At 35.7% G+C, this 20,701-nt stretch overlaps 4 protein-coding genes across 11 annotated transcripts in view; 1 reads left to right on the plus strand and 3 right to left on the minus strand.

The window, feature by feature from the left end:
* Window positions 1-73: 73 nt before the first annotated feature.
* On the minus strand, window positions 74-2,589 carry LOC129793932 (protein wntless). Of its 2 annotated transcripts, none has more exons than XM_055834462.1 (5): window positions 2,502-2,589; window positions 1,985-2,306; window positions 1,654-1,893; window positions 622-1,549; window positions 74-551 (listed from the first exon to the last, which is right to left on the minus strand). In XM_055834462.1, exons 2-5 carry the CDS (start codon window positions 2,088-2,090, stop codon window positions 203-205), a joined length of 1,623 nt encoding a protein of 540 aa, XP_055690437.1. In that variant the 5' UTR covers window positions 2,091-2,306; window positions 2,502-2,589; the 3' UTR covers window positions 74-202. The 2 variants fall into 2 exon arrangements, with proteins under 2 accessions (XP_055690437.1, XP_055690436.1); XM_055834461.1 differs by having other exon boundaries at window positions 1,985-2,422.
* LOC129793933 (adapter molecule Crk) lies at window positions 2,568-4,282 on the plus strand. The gene is made up of 4 exons (XM_055834463.1): window positions 2,568-3,106; window positions 3,177-3,305; window positions 3,620-3,715; window positions 3,857-4,282. Exons 1-4 carry the CDS (start codon window positions 2,744-2,746, stop codon window positions 4,070-4,072), a joined length of 804 nt encoding a protein of 267 aa, XP_055690438.1. The 5' UTR covers window positions 2,568-2,743; the 3' UTR covers window positions 4,073-4,282.
* A 262-nt stretch (window positions 4,283-4,544) lies between these two features.
* On the minus strand, window positions 4,545-7,518 carry LOC129793931 (mediator of RNA polymerase II transcription subunit 26). The gene is made up of 6 exons (XM_055834460.1): window positions 7,242-7,518; window positions 7,011-7,163; window positions 6,245-6,765; window positions 5,908-6,185; window positions 5,308-5,753; window positions 4,545-5,220 (listed from the first exon to the last, which is right to left on the minus strand). The coding sequence occupies exons 2-6, from the start codon at window positions 7,071-7,073 to the stop codon at window positions 4,738-4,740; spliced, it is 1,791 nt and encodes a 596-aa protein (XP_055690435.1). The 5' UTR covers window positions 7,074-7,163; window positions 7,242-7,518; the 3' UTR covers window positions 4,545-4,737.
* Window positions 7,519-8,205: 687 nt separating this feature from the next.
* Window positions 8,206-20,701, minus strand: part of LOC129793937 (forkhead box protein P1) — a 56,551-nt gene continuing 44,055 nt past the window's right edge. The window contains exons 1-12 of one of the 7 annotated variants that reach the window (XM_055834471.1): window positions 18,167-20,658; window positions 16,612-16,864; window positions 15,769-16,386; window positions 15,191-15,578; window positions 14,778-15,100; window positions 14,638-14,682; window positions 14,432-14,508; window positions 13,754-13,855; window positions 11,219-11,520; window positions 10,051-10,123; window positions 9,859-9,974; window positions 8,206-9,725 (exon numbers count right to left, since the gene is read on the minus strand). In XM_055834471.1, coding sequence (XP_055690446.1) covers window positions 9,485-9,725; window positions 9,859-9,974; window positions 10,051-10,123; window positions 11,219-11,520; window positions 13,754-13,855; window positions 14,432-14,508; window positions 14,638-14,682; window positions 14,778-15,100; window positions 15,191-15,578; window positions 15,769-16,386; window positions 16,612-16,864; window positions 18,167-18,199 — 2,571 coding nt within the window. In that variant the 5' untranslated portion in view covers window positions 18,200-20,658 and the 3' untranslated portion in view covers window positions 8,206-9,484. Of the gene's footprint in view, window positions 9,726-9,858; window positions 9,975-10,050; window positions 10,124-11,218; window positions 11,521-13,105; window positions 13,360-13,753; window positions 13,856-14,431; window positions 14,509-14,637; window positions 14,683-14,777; window positions 15,101-15,190; window positions 15,579-15,768; window positions 16,387-16,611; window positions 16,865-18,166; window positions 20,659-20,701 lie in introns of those variants that run through there. The other 6 variants (XM_055834472.1, XM_055834466.1, XM_055834468.1 and 3 more) reach the window with 6 other exon arrangements.

Below are 20,701 nucleotides of genomic sequence, written 5' to 3' on the forward strand. Positions count from 1 at the left end.
TTATGAACATTTTTTTTTTCAAAGCAATCTATGTTTTTTTTCTATTTTCTTTTGAATTAATTAAAAAAAAACGTTTTTTTGGCACATTTACTGAATAAAAATTTATTGTAGTATATAAATAATACACATGTACATAGAAAATACTTGAAAAAATACTGACGACACATAAGCTTCAGAGAAAAGGAGACAAAGAGATGATTTTTTAATCGAAAGCAGCCTTGCGAGAAAAGGAAGTGAGGGAGGAGATTTCACTTGGATTCGATTCAGCGGGAAAATTACTAAATTCAATCTCTTCCCCATTGGCTGTACGTTCTTCCACATGAAGATTCTTGTGGCTGGGAGCATAGAGGGCAAGTAGGGCCATTATGTAGACATTCCACATGCCATAGACGCCCGTAAGGAAGGCTGAATTGATTTCAATTGTTGAACTCTCCGACCACTTTAGTTGCGTCTCATCAACTTGCCCCATTACAAAACCAACGACAGTCATGGCAGCACAAACTAGGGTAGCCAGCATTAGAAATTGGAAGCGATATATGATGCCAGAGTACCTGCAAAAAGGAATAATTTACCTACAGTTTTTTCTAAGAAATTTAGGATTGAGGAATGTTTTTCTTTTACCTAAGACGTCTTGCTGCAGACATACTGGAGAGACTGCTTCGTTTAGCGCCAATATTTCGCATGACACGATAGACAACAAAGCAGAGGAACAGGAAGTACACTGCAGCAGAGATGGCAGCAACAGTGATGAATCCCGAAGCAATGTTTGCACTAAATGGAGACGTCCAGACAGAATAGAAGGGATTCCGGAGTTTTATTCCACGTTCGCAGAGATCGAAAGCAAATAGTGATACACAGCTTACAACAACTGCACTCAAGTGACGCCAGTAGGTCTTTAGTGAGCTCTTTTGGGATTCAGTTTGAATCATCATGTGCTCCCCAGCAAAGACAAGCCAAAATGACAGGAGAGTAGCGTAGAAAATCCCTTGGCGAATATCCGCGAGAAGAAGCATAAAAGGCATGTCCACAAAGAGACTCAACAACTCCACAGGGATATTGAGAAGAGTCAGTGCTCCTGCAAGTGCCAAAAGCATCCATTCGAGAAGAACTGGTTTCCGTTGGAGTTGATGTACACGGTGCCAGAACCAAATGACCAAAGCTGCAATTGTCGGAGCAAAGATGCACTTGAGCGATAGCCAGACCTTTGTGAAGCCACCATTTTGATAGATTGCCGTCAATGTAACCTCTGACACCTGATCCACGTGAAGATTCAATTTTCGCTCTGAATCAACGGGTAGGCGAATATTCAGGAGGTAGTAGTCATGATGTAGTGAACCAAGCTCAAAGAGAGCCACTGGATGGCAGGCAAACATTTGTGGAGCTGTTTGCTCACATTCCAAGTGCCGCTGTTCCGTTGAAGCAGCCAAGAGATGCCAACCAGGTGCATTTTTGTTTGAATATGCGAGTCTTGCATCCAAAGTTAGTGGGACAGTACCTGATGGGAAGACTGGAGCATCTGGTGTGAGTTTAACATCCAAATGCAGCATTCCTGTGAAAAGATTTTTTTTTATATCAGGGATCAGAGTCATTTTATTTTAATGATATTCTCACTCTTCTTCAGAATTTACATCTTAAAAAAATCCTTAAACTCACCAATGAGACTCTGTTGCCATCGGGAAAAATCCAGCGGACGATTCCCCCGTGGGAGAGGCATTTGGAATACCAGAACAGCTCGGGGATTGCTTCGCAAATTAACATTCTCCCCAATTGATGATTGCATGGTGCAGGCATTTTCTCCGCGTGTCCAGAACCACTTGGAAGTATCATTGAAGGCCATATCGTCATCCTGGCACACTGTGGTCAGAATTGTTTGGACACTACTTGGCAGAGGAGCTATAGCAGCAGCAGCAGCAGCAGCAAAAGAACCCGGTTTATTTACATTTGATTTTTTTTCATCACATAAAATCCATAAAAAATCTCTTACCTATTAGTCCTCCAATTAGGAAGCACACCAATTGGGCCAGGAGGAGGCATGATACCACCACAGTTAATTTCCGACCACTTAAATTTTCAATTACAGCACCAGACATTGCTTCCACCACACACTTTGGCTACTAAGAACGCGAGGAATTTTTATTGTGCGTGCTACAAAGCCGCAGACGCCTTTTAGAACGAGATGCCAAATATACTTTCTTGCGTGGGTGTGAATGAAAGAGAGCTAATTGGCTTTTCTTCTCTTCTGTCATTTAGAATTTATGATTTTATTTTAGATTTTATTAATTTTTATTTATTTTTCCATCATTTTTCTGGCAATATTAATCAATAAAGATTTTTTTTTAATAATAAAATGAATAAATAAATTATTTTGAAGATCTCGCGATGTTTTTTATGAAAAGGATTAAAAGTTGGAACCGCTATTAATCTAAAAAAATATATTTTAATAAAATAGCTTTATTGTGTATTATTATAAAGAAATTTTATTAAATTAAAGCAATAATCACAGCAATTAATTAATTAGAAATATTATATGCATAAAGCTGCTCCGTCAATTTGACATGTGTCACAAAAAACTGTCACTCACGTTGCGCTATAGAGAACTGAGATAGGTGCATTCTTGAGTTGAATTTGCTTGCGCTTATTCTTGCGGAATTTGAGGTGTTTTGGGGGAAATAATCGGAACGGCGATAGCACAAGTATAGGCTGCAGATGCAGTAGGTGGTGTGGCCCAGGATTGTAGGTCGGCATGACGCTCTCATTTGATGTGCACGACCGCAACAGCTGGTACTTTGGCGCAATGACGCGTCAAGAGGCCACAGATCTGCTTATGGGCGAGCGCGAGGGCGGCGTCTTTCTCGTGCGTGATTCAAACACAATAATTGGGGATTATGTCTTGTGCGTACGCGAAGATGCCAAAGTAAGTCACTACATTATCAATCGCATCGTCCAGGGCGACAAGGTCATGTATAGAATTGGTGATCAATCATTTGGAGATCTTCCCGAACTATTGGATTTCTATAAGCTCCACTATCTAGACACAACTCCACTCCGACGACCTGCTACAAGACGTCTCGAGTGCGTTCTTGGGAAATTTGATTTCGATGGCAGTGTAAGTGGGCAAACAATACTTAAAGGTTCTTCATACTTTAGCCTAAAGTAATTAATTATCTTTCTTTTAGGATCAAGAAGATCTGCCATTTAAAAAAGGTGAAATACTCTATATAATTAACAAGGATGAAGATCAATGGTGGACAGCTAAGAATACACATGGACAAATTGGACAAATTCCAGTTCCCTACGTTCAAAAGGTATAATGTTGTTCGGATTTGAACAAAAATAACGATTTCTTTAATTAATTTAAATTTTTTTAATAGGTAGTTTTCTCAAAAAAATGTGAACAAACATTTTAATTTAGTCAATTATTGGGCCTTATTCAGCGACCAAGAAACCCTTGAAATTCGCTTGAAGTCTTGAAATTTCAGTACAAAATTTAAAGATTTCAAGGGTCGCTGAATAAGGCCCATTATTTGGTATCTTTTCTTCTTACTTAGATTTCTTAGAAACTGTAGTTTCCAAAATTTACTTTTGAAGCTTTTAAAATCAAGAAAAAAATTTCTTTCAGGTCGATGAGAGCCAACAGAGTAGCCTGGAGAGGCAGACCTTTAGCAATAGCCAATCGATGTCCGTGGAAAATCAAATGAAAAAGTCAAATCTTCATGTAAGTCTCATTTTTTTTCCTTAAACAAACACGGCCTGATGATGAGAGAAACTTTAATCTGCGAAATGTTGCAGTCTTTGCCGTGCTAACAAATTCCTTAAACTTATTTATTGATTAAATGAATAAAATTCTTTTGCGTAGAGACCCCTGCCTGCGCATGCACGAGTAAAACAGCCACGCGTACCTAACGCCTACGATAAGACAGCTCTAAAATTGGAAATGGGCGATGTGATAAAGGTGACAAAGATGAACATCAATGGGCAATGGGAGGGTGAATTGCGCGGCAAAGTTGGTCACTTTCCATTTACACACGTCGAATTCATTGATACTGAACCAGAAGATAGGCCAGAAGAATAAGAGGATTTGGCCGCAAGGAAAATGTATTTTTATAAAATATAGTAGTTAATTTATTTATTTTCCATAATAATGTATCATAAAAGATGTGGGAGAGATGTGTAAAAAAAACAATATTGATGAAAGAAAGTCATGCATGAACAAAGGACAAAAAAGTGTTTTTTTTTTAAAGAATGACAAATTATTTTTTATCATTAAACATTAAATCCAAATGACGCCAATATTTCTTTTATCTCATTTTATTTTGTAAGTAATCAAACACCTACCTGTACCTTCATATATGAAAAATCCAGTAAACAGATTTTAATGGCTTTGTAGAAAGTTCCTTAGAATTAAATTTATTTTAAATTAGAAAACTATTAAATTAAATTCTAATGAACTAATTTTAAAGTTCCATTAAAATCGATTTAGCCATCTTGATTTTTTTTAATTTGATTTTAATATAATTTCAACAATATAACGAAAATGCAGAATATAATTTTTTGCCCCAGGGGCTAATTTATTCATTTTATCGCTCACAATCGTTCATTTCATTTTTTCTTTTTTTTTTGTTTTGTTTTTTTTTATCTCATAATAATATTTCAACAAAATGACGGGCGCGCCTCCTTAAATTTGTCCTAAGTCCCTCGATTAAATGCGAGGAATGTCTGAGTTGCTCCGCAATCGAGCTAGTCAATAACTACATAAGGCAAAATGGTCAGTAGTTCATCATTGTAGGATTTGACTTGGACCGTTTCGAACCACTCTCGGAAAGTTTGACCCGGATGCAAGATATCCTCATCGTCGCTCCCTGAGTTGTTATTCCGTCGATGCCGCTTCCGGTGCCAACGTACCACATCTGTGGCATTGCTGTCACTCTCATGCACCTTTGGGATCCTATCCATTACAAGGTGATTGTATTGCGGCACAACGCGTCGATAGAGGCCTGTTTCGTCGGTTTCGGGTTCAGCTGATGGTACCCCTAGTGACCAGTTGCCATTCACGTGCTCAAGTGGTAGACTATGCAATGCCCGCACATCTTCTGCCGTCACCTCACCACGTTCCAGCCTAGCTGGGCAATCTGGATCCTCAATACACCGCCACATTGGCCACGATGGGCCTGTATCGAGTAATGTGTTATCCAGGGGTTTTTCTTCTGGTTCTGAATAAATCTGTGTTGAAAAAAAAAACAAATGAAAAGAAAAATTAATCTTGACGCCCCTTGCAAGATCATCCCCTGCGCGTTGTTAGTTACTTACCTCGACTCGCCCGTCGTCAGTCTCATCGAGATCGAAGATGGATTTAACGGGGGGTCTCCGCATATTGTGGGTTGTCCCCGTGGTTGATGCCTCACCACCATCTGTCACAGCCGTATTTGCTTCACCAAATCCACTTTGTCGCTTGGTCACCACACCATTCTCCAGCTCATCAGTCTCATGTATCTCCGTAAATACGCACGTGCACGCGGGAGCAATTTCATCCTCTTCGCATGTCTGTGACTCAATCACGCACGCTAGCTGCCGCTTTAATTCACGAATCTCATCTTCTATACTCTTTGTTTGTGTAGTAGATGATGGTATTTCTGGTGGCACGGCGGATGCTTCATCAGAAGGAGCTGCTGCTGCTGCTGCTGTTTCATGTGCATGCCCCAGGTCAGTCACTGGCAATGCCATGAATATGGAAGGATCCTGGGACTGTGAGCCATCTATGGAAATTAAATTTACATTTAAAATCTCATCCACACCAAAAAATAATAATAATTTAATGAAGAAGAAAAAAATGAATATTCGGGGAAATCATCTAAACAGATGGAACCCGTAATAAAATAAAAAAAAAAAATAAAAAAATGAAATTCTCACCTGAGTGAAGCAGAAGGGATTGTGAAGGAGATGTGGGCCTAATTTGGAGAATGGGCGATGAAGTGGCCGATGAAGCAGTTAGCTTTCGATTTTGTAGGTCCGCAAGGAGTTCTTTGGTTGTTTTCACCTTTTTAGGTCCCGATGTCAACTTGTGCTTGAACTCCAAGTACGGCGATGTGTCGTACGAATCTCCAATGAGGGCATCAACTCCACGTGAACCTTTCTTCCTTCCACGCTTCTTCGGCTGTACAGGTTCCTGATTTGCGGGACTAACACTCCTGTGAAATAAATTCCTATGAAAATCCTACACTTAAACTCTCTAAAAAGAAATAAATACCTGCTATCGTGTGGAGAAGTATTTTTGAAGGCGCTAGAGGGGCTATTGTTTCTAGAGACATCGGGAGTGGGTGAGGCTGGTGTTGAAGGTATCCTCGAGAATTTTCCACGAAAATTGAGCTCTTCAGCACGCGTACCACCCACTGGTGAAGCACCCCTGTCGATATGACTACTGTTGGAGGCGCTACCATGTGGCGGGGGCTCAACCAGCACTACCACATCATCATCTTCCGGTGGCATCTGCTTCCGTCGTTTCTTGCGTCTTCGTGCCTCCTCTTCATCTTCCATGGAATCCCCATTTTGTCGCCGACGACCACCAGCCTTGCCATTGGGTAAATGGGGTAGGAGTGTACGCCACTGCTTGATGAGGTTCTTAGAACGACGTGCCAGCACCTCATCCATTGTCCGACGCCTCATTTGGCTGACACATTTGGTCAGCTGGGTACTTTCCAGCTGCTCAATTGTAACTCTCGTCTTCTCCAGCACGCTGATAATCTCAAGCACAGTCGCCATATCGGTGACCTATAATAAACCAAATAAAAAAAATGTAAAAAAAAAAACTTTTTCTTTTCACCTGACTACATCACTAGCCAGGGATAGTTTGTTTTGTTGTTTAGAAGTCACAGTTTGAAGAATTCCGGGAGTGTTTTTTTCTTCTTGGCTTTCATTCACAAATGTCAAAATTTTATGAGAACAGAAAAAAAGAGCAACAGCCACTAAATTGATTATTCTCTTCAACCTTTGCGCAGGAGGAGGAACCTACTTACGTTATATTCAGTGTCGAGGGCATTCTCCAGTCGTCGTGAAAGCTCCGACACGGATTGATTCATTAAAATCCAGGTGTGAGTGTTCCAGGGAAGTTGTTGAGAACCTGGTTGGCCTGGCCACTTCCTTCGGTCATATGATGACGCCCAGAAAACCTGTTGTGTAGAAGTTTTGAATGGTTTCAGGATCAGCAAGGGTTCGTTGTGAAGCAACAGAAGCCACGGGGCACTCACCTGGACGATTGAGGGGTGGGGGGGCGAGCACGAGAAAAAGGTGGCGAAGGCAAAAATGAAATTTGAATGTTAAAGTAGGCGAAAAAGTCCAAAACCCAAAAAGTTACATTCGCACGCACGCAATTGCCCGTCCCAGTGCTTCAGCAAATGCACCACCTTGCTTCTAAGATGGGATATATCTTTTATGGCAAATCCAATGGCTACAACATATAATAAACACGCTTCGAAGAAAACGCACTTCTTACTCTTCTGCCATTTGCAATTGACTGACTGTCAAATCGACGTGCCCCATACAATATAAATTACTTTTAAATTACCCATAGGTGTTGCAACGCTTTCGCATAAAACCGACGATAGTTTGACATATTTGTTGTTCAGAGATTGAGTAGAATTGACGGAAGAGGGCGCCACTCGAACTTAAGAGGTTAACTCAAGACGGAAAATTCAAGGAAAATGGAAAATTAAAATAAGCGCATCTTCTTTCTAAAGAAACCTTATTTTTTCGCGTATTTAAAAATATTTAAAAACTATATTTTTTCGCCAGGAAAGGTATTTAAAACAAAAAGCCAGGTAAAAGAGTTTCCGAAAATAGAAAAGATTTTAGGGAACTTAGAAAAAAAAAATTGTACAAATTCCTATTTAATTTTGGAATAAAAAAAATACGATTTATTATATTTTTTAACTTTTTTTTATAATTGGGGGTTGGGGAAGTATGTAGCTGGGAATTAAAAGAAAATTTAATACTTAGGTACCATGGTTGGAAAAATTAATTAATAAAATTTCAATTGATCAAAAACTGCTACGATTGCTACGATTTAAAGGTGCTTCAAAGAATGATCTTTCTTTGAACAATACGTACCTAAAAGTATTATACATCGATCCAGCCGCTTAGAAAAATTTCTCTTACAACCACTACGATAGAAAATAAAATCACTGATATATATAATAGAGAAAAACAATCAAATTCGTCAATGATTTGATTTATTATTACTATTTTTTTTTCATTTTTATAAATGTTATGTTTTTTTTTATCCTTATTCTTATCATCGTATTGGTAATACAATATATTGCGAATGCAATGCCAAAAAATGAGTATGTTATGTTGTGTGTGCAAGCATTTTTAGTTTTTTTTTTATTCATCAATGTGATAACTCGGTTACTATTATGCTGGGGATGGGACATCTTTTTTTTTAATAAACATTGACTCCACTGTTTCAGTATGTATAATAATTAAAATCTAGATATAATCTAGCTAGAGGGTTGAAAATTGATTGTATTTACAAAGCTCTCTCAAATATTATTTTCTGTCCTTAATATATTTTTCAAGTCCTTTCAAAGGAAACTTATATATCCAAAAAAAACGTTCTTTATCAGATCTACGTAAAGAATTTTATTTTATTTTTTTGTAAGTAATATTTTCTTTTTAAATTTATATACTCAAGAGAAGATTTTTTTTTGTAAATTCAATGTATTCAATTAAACATTTTTCGTATTAAGATTTTTTTGAAAACTTACACTTATAAATATATATTTATACTTTTATATATAATCTTGTTATTTGATATGAAATTCTTCATTAGTTTTTTTTTTTTCATTCTACTTTTTTTATTTATTCCTAAATCCTTTGCTCCTCCATAGAATTTGAGACCCAAACATATTTTCTCTATTACTTTAATTAATTATATGTATGTATATATTAAATAAATTGCATTACCCACTTATGACTATGACTTGAATTTTGGTACATACCAAAACTAACCGTATGCGGACCTTTAACACAGGGATATCAAATTACAAATATTTTCTGAAAAAATTTAATTAGGTTTATGTAAAAGATTGAGGGGCAAATAAATTTTACATTTTATTCTTCAAATCTCTGTGCTGTAAGTCTGCAATTTTTTTTTTAGAATCATTCATTAACATTGAAATGAAATGATCGTAAGAATACCCACTATATACTACATATTTGGCACTTTAAAAATAAAACAAGATATAATAATAATTTAAAAAAAGGAAATTAATTTATTAAAAAAAAAAAAATGACCTTTCTTTAAAAAAAAAAGTTAGGCTCCGTATTGCTATGTACACACACACACAGAGATTATAATTGTGCAGAGAGAACGAGAGGTCCAGCAGAGAAAGAAAATATCACATTTAGACATAGTTTGGGGGGAGAGCTTTCATTTGTGGAGGAGGAGGAGGGAGTCGAGAGATATGTTGCTCGTGAGCTTTTTCGCGGGAATTTAGTGCATTTCCGGTATGGTATCCAATGGCTCATTCGTGACCGTTAAGTCCTCAGCCATACTTGGTGTATCCTCATCAACCGGAGAATTGGGCTCGTCATCATCCTCAGCCTCATTAACTTCTTCATGATCCTGCGTGTCCTCCGGTGGTCTCTGTGGCGGTTCAGTTTTCAGGTAATTTACGTGAAAAGGATCGCATTTGCCGCCATTTATTAATGTTCGTTTTGTGTACATACTGCCACTGAAAAAATAAATAATTAATATAGTACAAAAAATAGTTTTTTTTACCCTCAAAAAGTTTGTGCTTCTGTCTTATATGCTCACACGCAAAACTTTTAGACGGTATAGTGTAAATAAGCGAGCAATATATCTACCTATGTAGCTGTGACGATATAGATGGGGGACTGACAGATTGGCAACGTGATTGTTTGCCTAAGAAACTGGAACTCGAGGCATCATCGAGGAAACCAGGGGCGCACGACCACAGATTCTTTAAAAAAAATTAATTAAATAAAATAGAATTAAGAATTAACGTAAAAGAAAATTTAATGCTTGATTTTTTTTACCTGTAAGTTGGCTCCTATTGAATCAGCGGTATACATTGATGGGCTATGAACTGTTGCCGTAGACTGAAGAGTGCTGAAATCAAAGATTTATTTTTGCTTCTTTTCAGTTTTTTTTAATTACAAATAATAAAATTTATATTTCTTATCACGATGCAACAGGACACACTTAAATGAATTATTTATGTATATATTACTTATGCTATGTACAATATGTATAGTATATGTATATATCGTATGTACAAAAAGCCATGCATCAGATGCAAAATGCAGAGTTAAAAGCAATTAGATAGATTGTACATTATGTACAGATAGTGATTTGTTTCGATTTAAAAAAAAAATAAGGATTAAAGATAAAGGATGGTACCTAATAAAAAAAAATAATCAGATCCTTTGATGTCTTATATGTTGTGCAATTTTTTTATATTATCAATTTTAATAATTAAAATCAATAAAAAAAATCATGCTTAAGCAATTTGTCGAGTTGAGGAGACGCTTCTGCGTCTTCAAACAGAAAAAAAACACTTAAAACAATTAAATTGGAATTATATTGCATAAGGCATGAGGGAGTATGGGGGATGGTGGGCGGCAGGGTATACCGCAAGGAATAAAATATTTTGAGGATTGTAGGTACACCGAATCCCTAATTATGGTTAACACTAAACGCAATTTTAATTAAATACGATCGCGCGATGTTTTTTTTTGCTATCCCGGAAATTCTTTCGGCTGAATAAGAAATTCATTAACAATACTTAGGGGTATTTATCTGGCAAAGACTAATGATTAATTATCTATATATTTATAAGGTCTCTGTACCAGAACGATTATTATTTTTCCAAAACTGAGAATGAAAAAAAATAAGAAAATAATTTTTTTTTCACGTTAAAAGCACATAGAAAAGCTGCTAAAATCTTTAAAATATCGATTTGAATTTACAAAGCAAATAAAACTTTTTGAGTTTATGCATCTTTTTTTATTTAATCAAAAGTTATTAACCTTTAGAATCATGACCTAACTTTCTGTCTATCCTGTACAAAACATCGTTAAAAATTAACAAAGTTTTTTTTGAAACAATAAAAATATCAAATTGAATAAATTGTCCGCCAGATAAATTCCCCCGTTTTGGTCAATAGTGTGTGTGATTTGGTTGGGGGGTTTGTATTTTGCTTACTGTGGCGTCAAATTGCTAGGAAAGAAGTTTGATGAAGTGGTGACCGTCGAAGTTGCCGGATTGGATGAATCGGTGGCTGGTGCACTTGGGGTGTTAGCTCCGGCTCCACCGGGGGTGCCACCTTGGCTTTGTGCCCCAGGTGGACTCTGGGGTGATGGCGATGGATCATATTTTCGCGGGCGTCCGCGCGACAAATGACGCCTCTTGACAAACTCATTGTCGTCCACCATCCAAAAACTGCCGAAATCATCTTCATACCTCACGAAACATTTGTGCAGCGATAAATTCGTTCGTATTGCATTCTATAAATTGGCAAGATTTGTAACATCTTTTGAGAGTTTTCTCTTGCAAAAATTATTTCCGTTTTCGCGAATTTTTTTTTGAATTAAAAAAATGAGGAAATTATTCGGGATTAATTGAATACTTGTGCTGAATTGAGAAAAATTTCTCATCAGCTGAAGCATTCAAGGATCCTCCTTTAACAAAAATCTCTAAAAGTTTTTTTTCTTGATATATAGGTATAGTATTCAGTAAATATTCTGTTTCCATACAACAAAGAGTCTCTGATTCTTAAATACTATATACAATGTATAATAAATGGTCAATGTTACAAATCACTATACAAAAAAAAATAATAGGTAATAAAAAATTAGGTAGGTGTTACCTATTTTTGAAAAAAAAGGGGAGTAATAAAGAAATTTTAATAATAAATGTAAAGAAGAAAGAAAATACGCAAGATCTTTTTTTTTGGGAAGGAACCTACAATTTATATATGTACAGAAACACCCACACGCACAAAAAATGACACACCCACGTCGCAAAAACCAAACAATATACTTTTTAATATTCTTTGAAAAAATAAGATTTTTTTAAAGAAAAAAAAAGAGGGAGCTTTGATATGTTTTGTTTTTTGCACCTCACACGTTAAATATGTACAGTTTTGAGGTGAATTATGCGTTATGATGTAGGTAGGTAATATTTACAAAATATTCTTATCTTTTTAAGAATAATATAATGTAATATAAGTAATAAAATGTAGAAGAGTAGAGAAGAAAGCTTTTGTATTATAAAAAAAAAATGTAGGTACAATATTTACAGGAGAATTCTGGAAGAAAAGGTATTATTTATTAGTCAGAGAATATAACAAAGATATCCTCATCTTACTCTTATTTTTTGTACAACATGTGTGTGTTATAATCCTTCGAAAGGTAGAGGTGGTATTTACAAAAAGTGATGTAAGAAAATGTAAGAATGAGAAAGAGAATATTATAATGTATAAAAAAAACTTATTAATTGATCAATTGAAGCTTTGTCCTTGAGCTCACAATACCCCAACTTCCTCTTCAAAAAATCAAAGATTTTTTTTAAGTTTCTTTAAAGATTCTGAATTTATCACTAAACCAGACCAAAAAAAATAGTGAGAAGAATGAAAGTCGTCATGTTGCCCAAGAATGCAAAGCTTGATTCATCAACAAGGTTGCTATTTACAATTTTACAAGAATTTTAGATTTTGCGAAAATTATGTAAATAGATTTTTAGATGGCAAACAAGTCGCAATATAAAATGTATGTACATAGAGAATTTACCCGCTCTGAAGAATACGGGATTTTTTTAAGGTCATTATATACATTGAGGAACGGATATACCTCTTGAAGTGATATGAATTTGAGGCATAATTTAGGTAATTATATATGTATGTATATGATTTAAGGCGTACAGGTATTAGAGAGAGAGAGAGTGAGAGTGAGAGATAAAGAGAAAAATAGAATGTATTTTGAAAGATAACGAATACTTAATAGATATATAATAAAGTATATATAACAAGGAGGGATAATGTGTTTTTTTTTGGTGGTCAAATGCTCAAAAAAGCTCGTGTGAGAGACGTACCCAATAAGGGGTGGCTGTGTTGATGGAGCTAGAGGTTGATGGGTGACGGCTGGAGTGCAGGTTGATGCTGATGGTTGCGATGTGGGTGACATTGTGCCACCCGCACTTGCGGCGGCAATTGATGAAACAGCTGTTGAACACCTCTGTGGGCGTCTCTTGTAAAACTCAACCTCATCCACTGTCCATACGGCTCCCTTAACATTTTCTACCCGCATAAAACACTTGTGCAGCGACAAGTTATGGCGCACGGCGTTCTACAATTGGATTCAAGGAGAGACAAAAAACAGACACGACAACAAAACAACCAAAAAAATAAAAAATAAATAAATAAAAATTAAAATACATTTTTGTTGTATATCTTTCAAAAAATTAAACAAAATTTTTTTTTTCTAAATAAACGTACAGCCTTCAAATAATTTTTTTTAAAACGAGCGCGTGGTTTTTTTAATGCCATTTTGGAGGGGGAGGCATTTCTTTCTTTAAAAAAATATACAGAGGGAATTTACTGAATACTTGTTTTTTTTCTCTTCGTCTTTTAAGTTAAAAAGGTTGTGTAATGGGTGAAATGTGTAAAGGCAAAGAGTGGGGAGGGAACATTTTGGGGGATAACAAAATATAATGTCGAGATTTCAACACATTGCAATATACCTTCCATGTAGCAGCATTCCTTCGGAAGTAGCAGAAGGTATTCTGGAACCAATTGTAGATTTCATTGAGGGTTAGCTGCTTATCCGGAGACTCTATAATAGACTGTGTTGAAAATTTAAAAAAAAAAAAACAAAATTACAAATGTTTTATTTTAAAGACTATTTAACGTTAAGTAGAAAGCGGAATGGATCAAAATTAAAAAAAAAAAACATTTGATAGGATTTTTTGAAAAAAAAGCGTAGTAGGCGTAGGCAAAAAAGAGAATTTGTTTGAAGAGAAAAAAGTGATGCGGGTGACACACAACTAATTTCATAAAAAAACTAATATTTTGTGAGTAAATTAAGAAAAGATTCGGAGAAAATTTAAGACAAAGATTTAATCGTTAAAAACCTTGTGAAGAAATAAACAAACGGAGAGTGATTACACAGTGATTAAAGAAGAAGCTTATGGTAAGAAATGCTAACATAAGAAAAATTATATGGAAGAATAATCAAGGATTGCTTTGATGCACAAATAAATGAGAGGAAATTAAAGGAAAAAAAACCTCAAGTAAGGCTAAGAATGGGATTTAAAAGAACGAATTTTTAAAGAATGTGTGATAAATCCCCATAATAATGATGTGAAATACATTGTTTGAATCAATTACTGAAAATACATTTTTGCATATTTATTACATACCTGTCGTATAAGGGATGCATAAGTAAATGGCGGCCTCACATCGGCATTCTTGTAGAATTCTCGATTTCGTTGTATCTCTATCATGAAAAAAAAAACCAAATTAAAAAAAAAATACTAAACAAATTCATATCCTTAAAACTATTAAAACAATCTATTAGAAAATGTTGATTTAAATGTAATCAAAACATAGATAAAAGATAAAACACCTTGCTGTACATCCAATCCTGCACGTTCCAACATATAGGGAAGTCCTTAATTTTTTGTATGTTTGTGTGTGCATTAATTAATTGATTAGGTAAAGTTAGAGAAATATTAAAATATAGCTTTATTGTAACATAATATGTACCTCCCGCTAATGATAACGTTGATTTGTCCGTTATCCGCCTTCGTATAGGTCCTATAGTACTCGTTGATGTATGGTGGGTATTTGGTGAACGAATTGGCATGGCAGAAATGGCATTTGGGATTGTGGGTGAACAATGACCGAATGATTTGGTCGGTTGCTCAGATATCGTTCCCAATTGCTTCGATATGTGCAAGTGGTGCATCATTGCCTGCAGTCTGTCTCTCTCCTTTTGCAAGTGAATCTCAAGTTGTGATACCACTTGCATTTGAACACGAACCTGAGCTGTTGATCGATCATCGAGACAGTGTTCTGAATTGAGATGCCTGAAAGTTGTTGAAATTATTTCAGGTGCAAAATTAACTTTTTGTTCTTGCGTTTAATGCCTCTTCCTCCACTACCTGGGTTTGACTTACTTAGTAAAGGTCAGCAGATCGTCGAAGATTACCTCACAGCCTGGCCATTTGCACATCCCATGCCCAAATAGCGGATGACCAGAGTTCTTTTCTTCCGTCAGATCTCGTGTTCTGTCATCTAGAAAGTTACCCATACCCGATGATCCAATCAGAGCATTTGTTATTTCATCGCGTCGATTAATGTAGATTGAATTCAAAATATTGGCAAATTTATCACCAGACGCTGCCTCTTGGGCACCTTGTGGTTCTTCTGTATTTTCAGGCACACTTGATTGATTAATTTCAGGTGTTTCCTCATCAGCTCCATTGAACATTTTTGCATACAAACTACGTGAGTTTGATTCTAATGGTGGGTCTTTCCATGGACTCGTAGAATCTCTCACGATACCTAAAATGAATTATTGATAGATCTGATGCTAAGCTAATTTCTTTTTTGTTTTTTTTTTCTTAGGAACTGCAATTTGAAATAATTCTTTATAGTTTAGCCATGAAGCAGACCATGAGTTTAGCAAATGAGCATTTCTCTATAGATTTTACAAACAATAAATTGATTACTTTGTTAATAATCTGGAACAAACCTTGTTGTGGAAGCAAAAACGGTTGTAAGCTCATTCCTTGATGGACCAAATATTGTCTCTGGATAATTTGCAGTTGTTGAATAAGTTCCTGTTGCTGTAGGATTAATTGCTGCTGAATTGTTGTTGTAGTTGTAGTTGTTGATGTCTCTGACGATGTTGTATATACCCCAGATGCTTTACCTTTCCGCCCAGTCTTATCCATAAAATGTGTCTGTTGAAGCAGATTCATTTGCAGTTGCTCCTGTAGTTGCTGCATATTTGCCTCCAATTGCTTCCGCTGTAGATCAAATTGTGTCGGCCTCGGTTGATGCTGCAGATAAAAGTTGTGATGCTTCATGAGCTGCTGAAGTTGCGTAGGTGTAAATACATGTTGCTGAAGAAGTTGTTGCATTTGAAATTGCTGCTGTTGCTGCTGCTGCTGAAGTCTCGTTTGGGCAAATAAGTGCTGTGGATTGAGGCGTGGTGATTTCCGTGCTGCTGTATCCGTTCGTTGAGCTGTTGATTCTTCATCAGCCGCAGCAACTGGGGATTCATGGGCATCAGATGATCGTGTGGGATCCATATAAAATTTATTCTCTTCTGCTGTAGTTTCTGGATGACTCGAATCTTCCCCGTTTGCTATACAATAATGTTTATTTTTTTAAGTAATATTACATAGATAAGCATGTTTAGTTTACATTGTTTTGAGAGAGAGAGAGAGGGATTACTTGTATTGAAAATGTATAGGATGAATATACGGAAATCATTCTATTTTTTGATCTTTTTCTTGCTAAAGTTTCGGGTTCCAAATTATCAGAATTTCAAGAAGTACTCATTTTCGAAAAAAATGCAAGTTGACCTCACCTGTTCCCTCTTTGGGTTCGTCAGGTGACTTTGCGTCAATTGATCTAGATGTATTGAGGGTAGTAGCACCAATGTGATCAATACAGTCGTCATTTGGGGTCGTTGATGGAGTCTGGGGCACGTGGAGATAGCCCGCGGGAGCGTTAATGTTGAGTTCAAAGTCTATGGTTCTACTGTCAACAACCTCCAATCTGTGCCAGGATTCATCTATCTCCATTTGACGCTCCTTGAGAACTCGCTCAATGGCGGCATTCTTTAAAGAAAAAAAAAAGACAAACATAAAATAAAAGATGCGTATTGCATAGAAGAAGATAAACAAGTGTTTTGGACAGCGGTCATAAGTTATGTGTTATATGTACGTACGTACATATCTGCAAGACTGTACCACATTATAAATTTAATGTTACTCCCATTTGCAATATTTAAAGAAAATAATGTACATATAAATTGATACTTGTCCCATAAACATTCCCCATGAAAGATAAAAAAAAATGCGAAGAATATATTGAGGGAGGGATGAAAAAACTCGATTATTGGGCAAGTCAAATGCCTTTTTATTCATCCTAACGACTATCGTTTGAACACGTCCCTGCCGTTTACTTTAAAATAAAATACGTCTCATGTGTAGGATGTAAATCACTTCTTTTTTTTTGGATGGTATTTTAAGCGCAAAAGCTATATGCTGTACCGTCGGCAAATTCAAGCTCCCGAACTTTCTTTACACCTGCACAGATACTTATTTAATCGAGAAGAGAGAAGTGAATGCTTTTTAACACATTCCTTTACTTAGGGGAATCATCCCCCTTTATTGAGGTAATTAAACATCCACTAAAATCACAAATAGAGGGTCAATTTCTAGCCATAGAATTTACCAAACAATCACATCAAAATGCATTCGGAATTCGTCCAGTATTTCCAAATTGAATAATTGTTATTTACGTAAAAGGTATAAATTAATTTTCCATTACACTGAAGTTCTTTGAAAACTTGCTTAAATGCTTCAAAAGAAAGAGTAAGTTTTATTATTAGACATCAACGTGTTAACCCTTTCGCGTACACGTGAAAAATTTAAACATGAGCTTTTTTTAACACGATATTTATTGTCTAGATGCTTTCAGAGGACTTTTCTCAGTAAGAACGTCTTCTTTGGCCACTTTTGTGTAAATTTGATGCAATTGTAACTTGGAAAAACAATTTTTATTCATAAATAATTGGAAAAATAAAATGTTTCACGATTGGGTCAGCGTATGACCCAAAAAACGCAAAAGAGTTAATTTATTTCTTTTCCAAAAATTGCTCACTGAATCTTTTAAATCTTGTCACAAACTAACTTTCATCAACTTTAAAAAAAAATTAATAGCAACTAAGGAATCTCTTAATTGCACACAAAGGCACTAAAATGAATTTTATTTTTAAAAAAAAGTATTGATTGAAGTTTACCTTTTTATTTAAAATAAAAATATTCAGCACTGTCCACTATTTTTGTTTTTAAATTGTATTTGTTGTATTTTTTTATTTTAAAAAGAAATCAAATATTCCTTCAAAGTAAGCATACCTGTATGGTTGTTGGTGCCGAAGCAATGGCCATTTAAAAATTATAACTTCTTAAAAACATTTTTTTACAACACTTTGAATTTTTTATTTACACGATTGGAATAATCCTTTCTATTTTACTTTTCTTATGTCTTCCTTCTTTTTATTAAAATGTGAGCTTTTTTGCTACATTGAAGATATATTTTCACACACTTAATGTTAAAAGTAGAAGAAATCTTTATCACTTATTTATTTGACTTTTTTTTATGTATTGTAATTGTTATTATTGTGAATTTTATTAACAAATAATAAAATGGTGTGTCGATGTTGCTTCTTAACATGGTTGAAGTCAAATAAGTACTGTGTTTTAAAAGGGAGGCACAAGCAACACAATGCACACACACAATATTTGAGAACACAACACACTAAACATTTACAAGTAATAGCATCATCACCCTCAAACCATATCAAAATACACAACGATTTCTGCCCCAATACCCCCAAGCACCCTCCCCCAATCCCAAAGAAATGTATGTGTATGTATATATAGTATATATGAGGGTTGAGAGAGGAGAATCGGAATGGGACGGTTGGTTTGGAAAATACATTTTGCAGTTGCGCTTGCCGAAAAGTTGGCATCTTGTTTTCTCCCGCAAGCGTGTGTCTTTTGCTACAACATTATTATATAGATAGATGTAGAACAAAACCCGGGGTTGGGTTTTTACGGGGCGGCAAACTTGCATACAATTCCCAATGATCCTGCGCTTCGCAACACCAGCTGTGTCTGAGAAAATGCACTTTGGCGTGGCTGAGATGCACAAAGACCAACCCCAAGCAAACCCTCTCGCTTGCTCCATGTCGTTTTATCCGCTTCTTCACCAGGCAGTGTGGCGGGAAGGTAGGGGTCCACTAACAGCCCAACTAGACGACTTTCTCTCTTCCACTATTTCTCTGCGATGGAGCACCCCGTCCTCCTCACCCCACCCCCATTTTCCCTTGTATCCCTGCAACCCCGCTTTCCCCATGACTCTTCGCAATTAAAATACAACCAACCAACCCAATGAGGTGGTTTTTCACATGCAGCATAGCTCGCTCTTATACTACAACCGACTACGAAAAGGGGATCCCTCTGGTGTATGGTATTTTCTAAAGAGTCTGTGCAGGTGCAGCTCCACAAATGGATGCACCCCAGGAACTTACACTCCGCCTCCGCGAAAATATATACAACGAATATTTCTCTCTATGTGCGAAGAATAAACGGCATGAGTCCTGAAATATGTACATATACATGATAACATACATAGAGCAATGTAATATATACTATGGAAATCATTAAAATCGGACATGAGATGAAGACAGTATTATTTGGCGAGTTGTTATATTTCCTCTTTTTATCTAACTCATAAATAAAGTGATAGTGTCGATGAGGAAATGGCATTTTAGTTTTTTTCTTTAGAAATAATTTTTAGCCTAAAGAATTAATAATAATAATTTAATGTGTAAAAATGGTAAAAATATAATTCTTTTTTTCAGAACTAAAATATCAAAATCCTATCACCTCCGTTGAATCTTATCGTTTATAAAAACTTAAGCGTGTGATAAGATTTTTAAACTATTTTCATACATTCCCATTTCCCAAACACCCCGTAAACATTTTTGTAAATTGTGTCTAGAAATAAACGATTGATTTTGTATGTTTGCAAAAGGGATGAATTAGTTGCGATGTTTCGATTGATAAATCGCAGAAAATACCGCCCCAATTTAGCGTGTTACTGACTTATTTGACGCGACTGTTAATGCATCACAATGATGGAAATGGAAGCCCACAACGGCTTAAATTAGTGGTTTTGAACACATATAGAAAATTGCAATTTAGCAGTGAATTTTATTTGGATTTCAAGGAAATTGATTTACCATTAAAACCATTGGATTTAATGGGTAACCCATACTTACCCTCTACACCCCCCACTTATATGTACAATACATATTTGGCTTCACACCCATATTATAGATATCACACATTCTTTTTTTCTATATCTATATTTTTTATATAGCTATTATATATTTTTAATAAAAATTGTATTTTCTTTCTGTTTATCTGAGTGAGCATATTTTGCACCTTGTGCGACAGATGCTTGCACAAATGTGTCCAAAACACTCAAGTATACATAAACATACAACATATATTCCTTTTTTTTGTGAGTGAATAACATTCACCCCCTCACTCCTAAAATGCGTAAATAAATCCTGACTTTTATTGGGTCTCCCTCAACAATATTGAATGCATAGTCCATGGTGTGGTAAATGCGAAGGAAGCTTTACTGCGTGTGTTCTATTTAACAAGGGGTGCTTTTCTTGCTTCTCTATATTTGGGAATCTTTGCTAAATATTACTGAATATTAGTTTTAATTTTTCAAGATTAATAAAATCAGACTAAAACAATTTTCTAACAGAAATTTTCCTTATCTTTGAGCGTGTCACAATTTGTTCGAACGAGAAAAACCACCTGGACGGAGCTCCACTACGTCAATAATTTTCATCGCATAAAGAAGAAAAC

Source organism: Lutzomyia longipalpis, chromosome 3, assembly GCF_024334085.1.
Source record: "Lutzomyia longipalpis isolate SR_M1_2022 chromosome 3, ASM2433408v1".
In the NCBI taxonomy this organism is placed as follows: domain Eukaryota; kingdom Metazoa; phylum Arthropoda; class Insecta; order Diptera; family Psychodidae; genus Lutzomyia; species Lutzomyia longipalpis.